General features: G+C 34.4%; 1 protein-coding gene across 1 annotated transcript; it reads right to left on the reverse strand.

Annotated features, from left to right (window-relative positions):
- Window positions 1-2,908: 2,908 nt before the first annotated feature.
- On the reverse strand, window positions 2,909-13,269 carry LOC128205110 (multiple epidermal growth factor-like domains protein 10). The gene is made up of 9 exons (XM_052906542.1): window positions 13,177-13,269; window positions 9,787-9,853; window positions 8,087-8,209; window positions 7,682-7,819; window positions 7,217-7,354; window positions 6,797-6,928; window positions 5,250-5,381; window positions 4,532-4,663; window positions 2,909-4,007 (listed from the first exon to the last, which is right to left on the reverse strand). The coding sequence occupies exons 1-9, from the start codon at window positions 13,177-13,179 to the stop codon at window positions 3,940-3,942; spliced, it is 933 nt and encodes a 310-aa protein (XP_052762502.1). The 5' UTR covers window positions 13,180-13,269; the 3' UTR covers window positions 2,909-3,939.
- Window positions 13,270-13,596: the final 327 nt, after the last annotated feature.

Raw genomic sequence — 13,596 nt, forward strand, 5'->3', positions numbered from 1 at the left:
ACTGTTTTCACTTTTTTCGTCAAGTTCTCAATTGAAAGAAGGATAGTTGTAGTATACGTTGTTGTTTTGTTTTGGAAGGACATACTACAGACTGTTCTACATTGAGGACACTTAAGGGGTTCATATATAGTACTCACATTTTTCAATTATAACAGAAGTCCAACTTTAACCCAATGGTTTGGATGTTAGCAATATTTATAATAAGCTATTAACCCTAAAAGAAGAGTTCATTATCTGTTCAGTGACATTTTATTATTTCCACTCACGTACCAAAGTCGGCGTTATATTTGCATATATGCCATCTGTTTTAAGTTGTGTTTTATGAGTGTTGTTTTTTATTTGCATTTATGCATTTTGATCATATAGCAAATACTCAATACCATACTGTTGAGCTTGTCTATGTTATTGCGTTTGCATTTTCATAAATAACAGACTAAAGTAAAAGCGTCGAGCTACATGTTATTCCAATTCCGCAAATCAAATCAATTTCAATCATTTTCAAGTACATTTAAGCCTCTTGTAATGTTATTTTGTAAATTATGGAGTACAAGATAATGTTAATGGTTCAATGATAGTGATTATGTTCCTTTCATGCGCGAGTTTGTTATGTATAGCAAGATAGGGTAATATACAGATCATGATCTGTTCAGTGACTTTTCATAATACGCTTGTGTAAAATCTTACATTCACATCCATTGCAGTGGCTGGCTTTTATTTAGTTTACGGATTACCTTTTGTGCGATGACATTACGAAAATATGAAATGCAAATATGCGTTGCGGTAGAAATAAGAGTAAATTCAACTTTGGTCCCTTTTCCATGCACTTTTATATCAATAGTTGTGTTAATAATTTATATATTTAGGAATATTCAATACATGCTTTGCACCCGCAGAACATGATTTATATGCAGTAAATCAAATAAGCACAATACGTCATGTCAAATTCAATATCATCTCAAATGGATAAGATAAAAACATTACAACAGAATCTTTGAAAATAAAATTCCTTGAAAAACAATTTCGGCCGAAAGATATTCTGAAACAGAATAAAGATGTATTTGGTAAAAACATTTTAGTCTGTAAATGAATGGATAAAAGTAAAGAAATAAAACATATTTAATAATTAGATAATGTAGATGTCAATAACGATACAAACAGTTCATTATGCGATCGGTTTGGTTCCTTGGTAAAGTTAATCAAGGACACTTGTAGCATTTTAAATTAGTACGTTTTTCCCTAAAGAATACGCCGACGCCCCCGCCGCCGAAGCCAACGCCAGGGTGAGTAGTATAGCTCTCCTTAAATACTTCCCCAGTCGCATTTCGAAACTTAAGGTTTGCATACCCTTTTAAGTTATGCCTCAATCTGAATTTGTATAAACATTCTAAATTTCCTCAGTGTGAGATAACATCATCCGCATGTAACATAATCTCCACATTGACATTTGATGCAGAACGGTTATAACCACGTTTGCAGTTCAATGTATTTAGTGTATTTTTATCCCAGCAGGCACGATCTGATGCGCACCTACACTCAGTTCACTTATGAAAGCCAACATTACAATAAGGTCGGATGCATTGTTTGCAAACACATGTCCTGTAAGCTTGACTGTTTTGGAGCTTTTCTAAATCACGTAGAAACAAAGCACAACGAAAATGACCACTCATGTCATATACCCTTCAACTTGACCACCCAATTATTAATAAAAATCACAACAACATTAATACCAGTATATTAACACCTCAACTTCCATTCCTTTAATGAACTGCCTTTCGGCAATTGCGTTTATCAATCGATGAACGCAACATCTTCGGATATGTTTGGATCGCAATTCATTGCATCACAATATACATGGAAACTATTGATCTTGTTATTATTTGTATTGCGACAGCAGGTCCCGTAAGATATAAATCAACATATTAGAATGTGTTAAATTTTTATATTTTAAATGTATTGTTGCCATAAGTGTTTCAATTGTACGTTTAAAGGTGATTTTGAGTGGTTGATCTTATCCGCGTTATTGTGACGTCATTTGAAAAAAAAGGTTTCCGGTTACAGTCGGGTCGTTATATTTACAGAATGGGTAAGAAAGGATTACTGAAAGGATTTCTTAAATGAAATGAAGTATTTTTTTAACAATTCTTGAATGAAATAATGAACTATTGGTGTAAATATAAGTATTCGGACTCCACACACTTTGACCAGCCCAATTGCGTTCATACCCCGATAATGACTTCAACCCCACAATTCATTCCTTAAATAAGCAGCTTTAAAAGTGACATAACCGAGATTTACTATAAATTTTCCGGTTATTTATATACATTTGTCATGAATACATGTCATGTCACGTTCGACAGCATATCTGTGTACTTGTGATTTTTGTTTCACGTCCTTGTTTGTACAGTGAAACACTAATTATAAGACTGTATGAACAAGTAGTTTAAACCTTTAAATGTACTTTGGTGAGCTATGTCGATTAGCTGTCCTTGTATGACTGTATCGTACGTTAGAGGTGTTTGCTCAATTCATTCGTTTACAGATGATGTATATATCGTGTCGTTGAGTAAATGAGGATAGCTTATCTGCTAAAATGATTTGTTTGACTTATTATGTATTTTCTAAGTTGATATATGCGCTCATAGTTGTGTTTGCTTTAATTGATAAATGGTGGCGCTGACCATATCAACTTTTACCGACGGTATCATTACCTTTTTCGATAAAAATATGTTGGTGCACGTGAAGTATGTCCGAGTTGTTTTCAGATATTGTTTGTCTCTCGTTAGCCGTAAAGTGTGGTCTCCCCTTTAATTCTGACTACTAGGCTTGCCCATGTAGGTTCAAAGAAATTAAGAATGCCAAATAATTCCGCCAATTAGTAAGTGCGACCATTAAGTCATGAACTAACAACCTTCCTTTTGGTATTTTATTTTGTATACAGTAACAAATAGGGTTAAAATATTATAAAATGTCAACATCTAAATGTCTTCCAATCCACTGTTTGTGGAAAGATCATAAACCCATGACAGAGTTAGATGAATATTTGGTTACTTTTAAAGCATAAGTATGCGGCACTAAATATTGAAATTCGAACACATTATTGTATGTTATTCATTCTTTCCGTATCATGTAATGACAATATAGTTTGACCATAACCTAAATTATTCCCAGAACTAAGGAAACAGCAAATTTATGGAGCTATATATTCATTTAATGTTTAGTTAAGTGGGTCGGGCGTTAATCTTATTGTTGAGTACATCAAAATTGTATAGGTTTTCAAAACGATAACTCTGGAATCAATTTAAATTAACTTAAGAACAAGCAAAAACTTATTTCTAACATTGATCACCAGTGTCGATGGTGTATAGTACATAAAAAAATATCTTGGACAAGCGTACAATAACAACTACAGTCGAACCCCGTTGGCTCGAACTAGCTTGGCTTGAATTCCTCGTTGGCTCGCACTAGATGTAGAGGACCGATTTATTTAAACTAAAAGTTTACAATCCCTCTTGATTCGAATTTTCCGACGCTCGACGTTTTTTCACTGGGAGTTAGAGACAACGAGGTTCGACTGTATATCCTTAACATTGTATAGCCTCTCAACATTGGGTGATCTCCCTCTAAGCTATCTATGGACAAGTCATACAACCAATGACTATGAACGACACGAACACATGGTGTGCATGAGTGTATGGTTATTTTGTTAATCTTTTTCTTATCTTGAAATTACACGTACATTATTTTTATTCCAGATCATTTAATTTAAGTTGTCTGAAAATGACACTCAATATCAAGCATTTATTCGTTTGAAAACAAAAAAGAACTACATGTATCTCGAAGTTGTGGGTTTTGAAGACTTATAAATCATAGTGTTTTATTCCATTTTTCTATTGTAGATGATAGTATTCCTGTAGTATTCAGTGCCGATGGAAGCTGTTCCTAAAATATCCGTTTGGACAAGAGGACTCCAAGCATAAGCGTGATAGATACAGTCAGACCTGAAACGCCTGAGAATGAACAAAAAATATTGACTACGTGTTAAAAACCATCATGCAGTATGTAGAGGGTCGTGTACACAACATCCCTATTTCAATACCGTATTTTAAGAATAAATTAAGGATGCACAGTTGAGTGATTACTAAGGATGTTTCAATCAATTAGTATCATTTAGCGACGTGAATTTATTTGTTTTCCGTTTTTCTTGTTTTGTTAAACATTTCTATACCAATTGAATAAAGATGTTAGGAACAATACCAGGTAAAAACACAAGAAACCTAGATCTAAGTAAATAGGTGGAATATCATCTCTTACAGAAATCAGACAAAGCCTGAAATGCTTCGTTTCACATCAATTTCAAAGCATTCTACCGTTGAACTTTTTTCTTTATGTTTTGCCGTATATAAATAAATGTAATTGACCTTAAATAAACAGAACTAGTGAACGTGCAATCATGTATCGAGCAGGTTAGTATAATATATTAATCGGGCAATTACTGACATAGCTAATCAATCATAGTTAATCAACCACTGACCATTGGTTTTGCACATTGCCGCTGTCCAGGAGTGGCCTTTCTTGCAGCCACATTTGCCAGTGCTACAGGCGCCCATGTCTCCTAAATTCCCTGATTGACAGTCCGTGTCGGCAGTGCAAGTATCGTTGTATTCTGAATAAAAAAGGTAAAATACAAGTATCGTTGTATTCTGAATAAAAAAGGTAAAATACTAAGATAATACGACATTACAAAATATGGAATGGAGAAGAAATTATACTGTACAAATTTATACATGGTAATATTAGCAGCTAAAGATATCAGGCAAAGAGAAATAAGACGTAAGTGGTAAAATAAGGTCTCCACATGTTTTGATACAAATGTATGTAAAACTGAAATGAGAAAAAATGTAAACGTCCAAACAAGTATGTTACAATTCAAGTATATTATAACAATCTAATGCCTATTGCATAAAGTTGGATAACTTATCTTCTGCAGGTTATCTCTTGGTTAGATTGCACACGTAAGCAATTTAAATGGTCAACAGTCATTATTGGATAAATATTGACAAATCAATAAATCTTTTGACTAACTTTAGCCAAACCAAAAAATTATCTGGATTTATATGCTGCCGGCAAAAACTGGCATAGCCAATCAACCACTTACCATTGGCTTTACACATTGCCGCGTCCCAGCAGTAGCCGAGACCAGCATATTATAACAATCTGGCAAATACTGACATAGCAATTAAACCACTGACCATTGGTTTTGCACATTGCCGCTGTCCAGGAGTGGCCTTTCATGCAGCCACATTTGCCAGTGCTACAGGCGCCCATGTCTCCTAAATTCCCTGATTGACAGTCCGTGTCGGCAGTGCAATTATCGTTGTATCCTAAATAAGAAAGGTAAAATACTAAGAGACGGCGACATCACATAAAACGGAATGGAGAAGAAAGGATACTGTACAAATATATAGTAATAGTTGTAGCTAAAGATATCAGGTAAGGAGAAATAATTCAAAGGTAAAATAAGGTTTCCGCATGTTTTGGGTACAAATGTGTTTTAACTGAAATGAAAAAAATGCAAACGTCCATTCATGTATCGAAAATACAAGTATATCATAACAATCTGAGGCCTATTGCATGAACTGGGTAACTTATCTGCAGGTTAGTGTTTGGTAAGTATATCATAACAATCTGAGGCCTATTGCATGAACTGGGTAACTTATCTGCAGGTTATTGTTCGGTAAGTATATCATAACAATCTGAGGCCTATTGCATGAACTGGGTAACTTATCTGCAGGTTATTGTTTGGTAAGTATATCATAACAATATGAGGCCTATTGCATGAACTGGGTAACTTATCTGCAGGTTATTGTTTGTTAAGTATATCATAACAATCTGAGGCCTATTGCATGAACTGGGTAACTTATCTGCAGGTTATTGTTCGGTAAGTATATCATAACAAGCTGAGGCCTATTGCATGAACTGGGTAACTTATCTGCAGGTTATTGTTTGGTAAGTATATCATAACAATCTGAGGCCTATTGCATGAACTGGGTAATTTATCTGCAGGTTATTGTTCGGTAAGTATATCATAACAATCTGAGGCCTATTGCATGAACTGGGTAACTTATCTGCAGGTTATTGTTTGGTAAGTATATCATAACAATCTGAGGCCTATTGCATGAACTGGGTAACTTATCTGCAGGTTATTGTTCGGTAAGTATATCATAACAATCTGAGGCCTATTGCATGAACTGGGTAACTTATCTGCAGGTTATTGTTTGGTAAGTATATCATAACAATCTGAGGCCTATTGCATGAACTGGGTAACTTATCTGCAGGTTATTGTTCGGTAAGTATATCATTACAATCTGAGGCCTATTGCATGAACTGGGTAACTTATCTGCAGGTTATTGTTTGGTAAGTATATCATTACAATCTGAGGCCTATTGCATGAACTGGGTAACTTATCTGCAGGTTATTGTTTGGTAAGTATATCATTACAATCTGAGGCCTATTGCATGAACTGGGTAACTTATCTGCAGGTTATTGTTTGGTAAGTATATCATAACAAGCTGAGGCCTATTGCATGAACTGGGTAACTTATCTGCAGGTTATTATTTGGTTAGTCTGCACATGCAAGCAATTCAATTGACCAACAGGCATTATTGGATAAATATTGACCAATCAATAAATCCTTTGGCTAAGTTGAACCAAACCAAAGAATTATCTGGTTTTGTTTTCCGAGACAAGCATAGTATAACAGTCTGGTAAATACTGACATTGCTAATAAACCACTGACCATTGGCTTTGCACTCTGTCGCTGTCCAGGAGAAGCCGGCCTTGCAGCCACATTTGAAAGTGCTACAGGCGCCCTTGTCTCCTAAATTCCCTGATTTACAGTCCGTGTCGGTGGTGCAAGTGTCGTTGTATCCTGAGTAAAAAAGGGAAAATATTAAGATTAGACGAAATGATGAAATTATTAAGATGTTATAACTGATAAGCAAGAATACTGTAAAAAGAGTAATATGGTTTTATCGATCGAATGAGGTTAAATAAGGTCTTCACGACACATGTACATTTGTATTGCATTCAGATGCATTCAGATGCATTCAGATGCATTTTAGCTCAAATAAACAAAAACATCAAACCTCCAAACATGTATCGCAGTGAAGAGGATAGTATAACAATTAGGGAAATACATAGCAAATGAACCTCTTACCATTAGCTCTGCACATATCCACTTCCCATGAGAAGCCGTCCTTGCAGTGACACATCTTAGTGTCCATGCTACAGGTGCCATTCTCTCCTAAACTCCCTAGTTGGCAGTCCGGAGTGGTATTGCAAGTATCGTTGTACCCTGATTTAAAAACGTTTAAATGGCATATAAAATGTGATAAGTATGTATACTTTATAAAGGTATGGTAAAGTATCATTGTATCCTGAGTAAAAACAATAAAATATTGAGATAATATGGCATATAAAAATGTGATATGTACGTAGATTAGATAAATGTATGGTAATCTAAAGAAGAGATAGAAGGAAAAGAGAAATCAAGTGTCAAGTTAGGGTTAAATTAAGGTCTTCATGACACATGGAATGCAAACTCGAATAAAAAGATGTAAAAGTCCAATCATGTATATTATACCAACCAGGCAAATTCTTACGTATCTAAGCAACTACTGACCATTGGCTTTGCAGTTGTCCCCTTTCCAGGAGTAGCCGTCTTTGCAGTGACACATCTTAGTGGTGTTGTTACAGGCACCCTTGTCTCCTAAATTCCCTGACTGACAGTCCGGGGTAACAGAGCAAGGATCACTGTTTCCTGATTAAATGCGATAAAATGTTAAGACAAGATCACATATAAAACTTGTTTATGATACGTGTTTAAGTATTGTTCCTTAATGTAGGGATCAATTATGACATTTTTCCGCTAGTATATTATCAAATAACAAAATTTAATGCACGTTGATAGTTTGAACCATAGACATCTAGTCATTTTCTTTAGAAAAAAATAATTAATATATTATTATATAAATAATGGTATATATATATTTATTTATATTTTAATTCATAATTTGATTTGCAATACCTCTAGGCACGCAGTCACTGCTTACGTTCGTGTATGCGGGTTTGCAAACACATACGTTGTCGGTGCATGTCTCGTTGGCGTTACAAAATGATACATTTCCTTCTGGGCACTCAGTACCAGGTGCTGAAATTTTGAAAGGAAAATTAGTGTGTTATGCAGAACTGCGAAATCATTACGATCTATTTATTTTAGGTTGACAGTGAGTTACGACATAAACGGATATGAACCCTGTGGAGGAAATTTGTTAAAGAGATAAAAAAAAAATGCATGTGGTCGAACTTGATCATTTAATCACGATCTCGTTTGCGTTACATAGTAACGTGCATTTCCGGGTGCTGAAATTCTGAAAGTGCTGAGTTATACGCAACTGCATAATAATGAGACTAAAATGCGCGGTGTTCAGGGCCTTTTACTATCAGATGAGTGTTCTGTTACGCGTGATTATGTAGAAAACGAAGGCTTATTCTGTAATCAATGATGATGGATAGTAACACCATCCATAACGTCAATTTTACTTAGAGCTGCACTCTCACAGATATACCATTTTTACAACTTTTTTTTATTTTTTTGTCTTGAAAAGAGCAAATTTTGGCATAAACGTCTGCAAACCAATGCTATAAGATTGCTGAAAAAAAATCAGTTCGTAGATTTTCAGATTTCCGTTCGAAAATTAATGTTATATGGCTTAAACCGTTACTAACGGTTTACGAAAAATGCATAAAACATCCTTTTTTGAACTTAAACATCATTTTGCGATCTATTTTTTGTCAGCAGTCATATATAACATAAGATTAAAGAGGACATGAATTACATTAGATGGGAATGCTTACACAGTTCCACTTTGCATACCCAGAACAACACACACGTTACATTTCTTATCGAAATTTCGTACCACATTTTCAAGCTTAGAATGAACAAACTTTAGTTTGACTTTTGACTGGAAGCTTCAAACAACAATTTTGGACCCTTACTCACACTGACCAAAGTAAGGTTAGAATAAATATGTTTACATTTCGTTGCATCGTTCAGAACTTCTTATCTTTACATCTGCAATTAACATTTGAAATGATTTCATTGAAACAAGGACATTTAAAAAAATGTGGGCATATGAATAGTTATAGATGAAATCAAGCTCTTCTTCCGAAGTCGTCAAGGCGGATTGAGTAGTAGATTGCACGAAGATAGACAGTCGGATACTGTGACATCACCGCTTGTTAACCATGGGGGGAGTAGCTGTGTGTTTGTTCTTGAGTACAAATGCAATGTTTCCATTTGATCGGACTGCAAAATATATTCACGATCTCGAAAGATGTGTATATTTAAACAACTTCTATGTTGTTGTTTTTAAAGGTAACTTTTGCCTGCTTTTGGGGCAAAACTTATAGAAAGATCAATATACCACACTTTATTCTCTTAAGGAATCGCTTTTGCAGCTTATGTCACACACCATTGTCAACAGAAGTGTAGGACATCGCCTACACCACCACAGCCGATAGTAGCCATTAGTTGGACTAAAGGGCCCATTTGTGCAGTTTATTTCATTTCACTGATCATTTATAAACTTACAGCCTTCAACAGAAACGTAGGGCATCGCCACCACCACCACCACCACCACCACCACAGCCGATAGTAGCCATTAGTTGGGCAATAGGGCCCATGTGTGCAGCTTATTACTTTTCACTGATCATTTATAAACTTACCGCCTTCAACAGAAACGTAGGACATCGCCACTACCACCACAACCGCCAGTAGCCAGTACTTGAACTCCTGCAGCATAAGTAAACGTGTGCATCAACTATGAACTATAGTAATTCAATGTGTAGCAATGGTGAAATTTAGTATAACTTTGTAAAACAACGATGAAACATAGTATTATTATGTGTAACATTGATACAATACAGTGTGCACAATGATACAATACAGTGTGCACAATGATACAATACAGTGTACACAATGATACAATACAGTATTGCTATTTGTAACAATAATACAATACAGTGTGCACAATGATACAATGCAGTATTGCTATGTGTAACAATAATACAACAGAGTATGCACAATGATACAATACAGTATTGCTATGTGTAACAATGATAATACAATACAGTATTCACAATGATACAATACAGTATTGTAATGTGTAACCTTGATACAATACAGTATGCACAATGACACAATACAGTATTGCTATGTGCAACAATGATACAATACAGTATTGATATGTGTAACAATGATACAATACAGTATTGTTATGTGTAACAATGATACAATACAGTATGCACAATGATACAATACAGTATTGCTATGTGTAACAACGATACAATACAGTATACACAATGATACAATACATTATTGTTAAGTGTAACAATGATACAATACAGTATTGCTATGTGTAACCTTGATACAATACAGTATGCACAATGATAAAATACAGTTTTGCTATGTGTAACAATAATACAATACAGTATTGCTATGTGTAACAATGATACAATACAGTGTACACAATAATACCATACAGTATTGCTATGTGTAACAATGATACAATACAGTATTGCTATGTGTAACCTTGATACAATACAGTATGCACAATGATACAATACAGTATTGCTATGTGTAACAATGATACAATACAGTATTGCTATGTGTAACCTTGATACAATACAGTATGCACAATGATACAATACAGTATTGCTATGTGTAACAATAATACAATACAGTGTGCACAATGATACAATACAGTATTGCTATGTGTAACAGTGATACAATACAGTATTGCTATGTGTAACATAGATACAATACAGTATGCACAATGATACAATACAGTATTGCTATGTGTAACAATGATACAATACAGTATGCACAATGATACAATACAGTATTGCTGTGTGTAACAATGATACAATACATTATGCACAATGATACAATACAGTATTGCTATGTGTAACAATAAAACAGTACAGTATGCACAATGATACAATACAGTATTGCTATGTGTAACAATAATACAATACAGTATTGTTATGTGTTACAATGATACAATACAGTATTGCTATGTGCAACAATGATACAATACAGTATTGTTATGTGCAACAATGATACAATACAGTATTGTTATGTGCAACAATGATACAATACAGTATTGTTATGTGCAACAATGATACAATACAGTATTGCTATGTGCAACAATGATACAATACAGTATTGTTATGTGCAACAATGATACAATACAGTATTGCTATGTGCAACAATGATACAATACAGTATTGCTATGTGCAACAATGATACAATACAGTATTGAGTTATTTTTCTCTTCAGTACAACTATTTTTTGTATAGTAAACATGGGTACCAAAATAATTTGGATTTAGAGAAGGGGGAAAACGCCGCATCTTTACTTTTTTAAGTATTAAATTAGACGACTTTGACCTCGAAGTTTAAAATTATGGTAATATCGCCTCCAATATTAAACGTGGAAGGTAATATATGTAGTAGATATTGTACGAGTTTTTCTTTAAAAGTGTCCTCTTACAGGCGTACGAAGCCGTTTCGCTAGGACGAATACAATTTTTGACCAATGCGAAGCCGAGGATAAAATTGGTGTTCGTCCTAGCGAAACGGTTTCATACGTCTGTAAGAGGACACTTTTGAAAAAAATCACGAGTAACTGTATCTGACTTATACGACGATAAGTGTATTGAATATATTAGTGAGCAAATAAATGCATTAATAAATAAATAGATACAGATTTATAAATAGATAAAAAGGAATATTTTTCCGAAAGATAAAAGATTATTATCATGGCATTTCTAAATACAATGTATCGGCTAATTTTACCAATACATGTACATGTGATTCTTCACATAGTTATTTTTAGTACATAGTTAATAGCCCGGCAGATTAAGTCAATATTAAGAAAAATCATTCAGTTTGTGATACAAGCATCAAAATTTGCATAGGTCACTTATTCGGAAAAACCCGTTAGCCATCTTTTTTTCCAAAATGGCGGCCATTTTCAAGATGGCCGCCAATCCCATTGAAAAAAATTAATACAGAAGTTGACCAAACAGTTCTATCTTAATGATTTTGGATGTGATATAAGGTTATTTCTGTATGTATAAGTTGGTCAAATCTTTTTGAAAAGCTCGAAACTGATGTGATTGATATTGACATTTTCATCAGCTTTTTGTTGTCAATTGTACTTTTATACTTCTATATATATCCTTTATACGAAAGGAGTCAAAATCTTCATTCTATTGTCCCTTTGTCTCGTTTTGGTAATATCTTCCTACAAATCACGGGTGTTTAGCTTGTAAACAAAGATGGGACAATGTCAATACGGCGTACATATATACATACATTCAGGAAATGAAATCCCTGGGAAGCACGTACACTATAGCAGATAAAGATAAAACTCGTAAATATCTTACAACCAGTGATATAAAACAGCTGACAAAAGATCATATCGCAGATTTTCATATTTACTTTCAAAAATTAATGATTTTTATCTAAAAGCGTTACTAACGCTTTAATAAAAATGCATAAAACATTAAGTTTTGAAAACCTGCGATCTCATTTTTTGTTAGCAGTCTTATATCACTGGTTTTCATTCATTTTCGCAAAAATTTGCTCGTTCCAAGAAAAGAAATAAAAAAGTTGACAAAACGTTCAATCTGTGAGTGTGCAGGTTTAAATCCTGGTAAATGTATCTCTAATTTTCTTCGTTTTAATTTATAATCCAAATGATACACTGCATTTCTTGCCGAATTTCGCGTATTTATATTTCCATCATGCATTTTCTGCATTTATTTATACAATGAGTTATACATGTGCAGAACGAAATCCTGTTTAAGTCCTTGAGATAAACTGCTGAACTGGAAACAACATGAACAGGCCCAGTGGCCAAATGGAATGCATAGCTCCTTGTTTGGAGTAACATCTCCAGTGCAAGCAATCGGAGCAATACAATGTCATGTTGTATTTTCTTAAGCAAAAAACAAAACAAAATAACAATGACTTTCATACGATTCCTTTCATATTATACAAGACTTTTTAGTACACCGTTTGAAAAAATAAAATGTATGCTGCACTCACCATTTTCACAGTCACTTCAGTATACCAGACCTAATTTGCATCCAATCTCCTCGAAAGACCCGAACGAAATAAAGAGGTGAGGCTTGTAAAGGAAGTTTTCAGTTTCAGCACGTGTTCGGTTTCACATCACTAGCGAATGGTACAATTTCGTTTTCAGTGTTTTGCAATAGTTGTTTGTGCCATACTAAAAGTAAAAAAAGAGACCTTATTGATTTTCTTCACTTATTATTGACGAAACGAACAATTATTGCATCTTAGTGTCGTAGTTTCGTTTCATTAATTGTGTCGTAGACCAAATGCTGGTTGTCTCTACATGGTGGTCGTAATTCGGGTAAAAGACGAAATGTTGCCTATGCCTACACTGTGGACGATGTACGGGTCGTTGACGAAAGGCTGCCTGTGCCTGCAACGTGGACGAAG

Source organism: Mya arenaria, chromosome 10 (genome assembly GCF_026914265.1).
Source record: "Mya arenaria isolate MELC-2E11 chromosome 10, ASM2691426v1".
Classification (NCBI taxonomy): Eukaryota; Metazoa; Mollusca; class Bivalvia; order Myida; family Myidae; genus Mya; species Mya arenaria.

Excerpts from the sequence above, each read along its gene's own strand:
- LOC128205110 (XM_052906542.1), bottom strand. Across the intron at positions 4,664-5,249 it reads GGCAATGTGCAAAACCAATG|AATACAACGATACTTGCACT; the intron begins GTCAGTGGTTTA and ends TTTTTTATTCAG. Across the intron at positions 4,008-4,531 it reads GGCAATGTGCAAAACCAATG|GCGTTTCAGGTCTGACTGTA; the intron begins GTCAGTGGTTGA and ends GTTCATTCTCAG.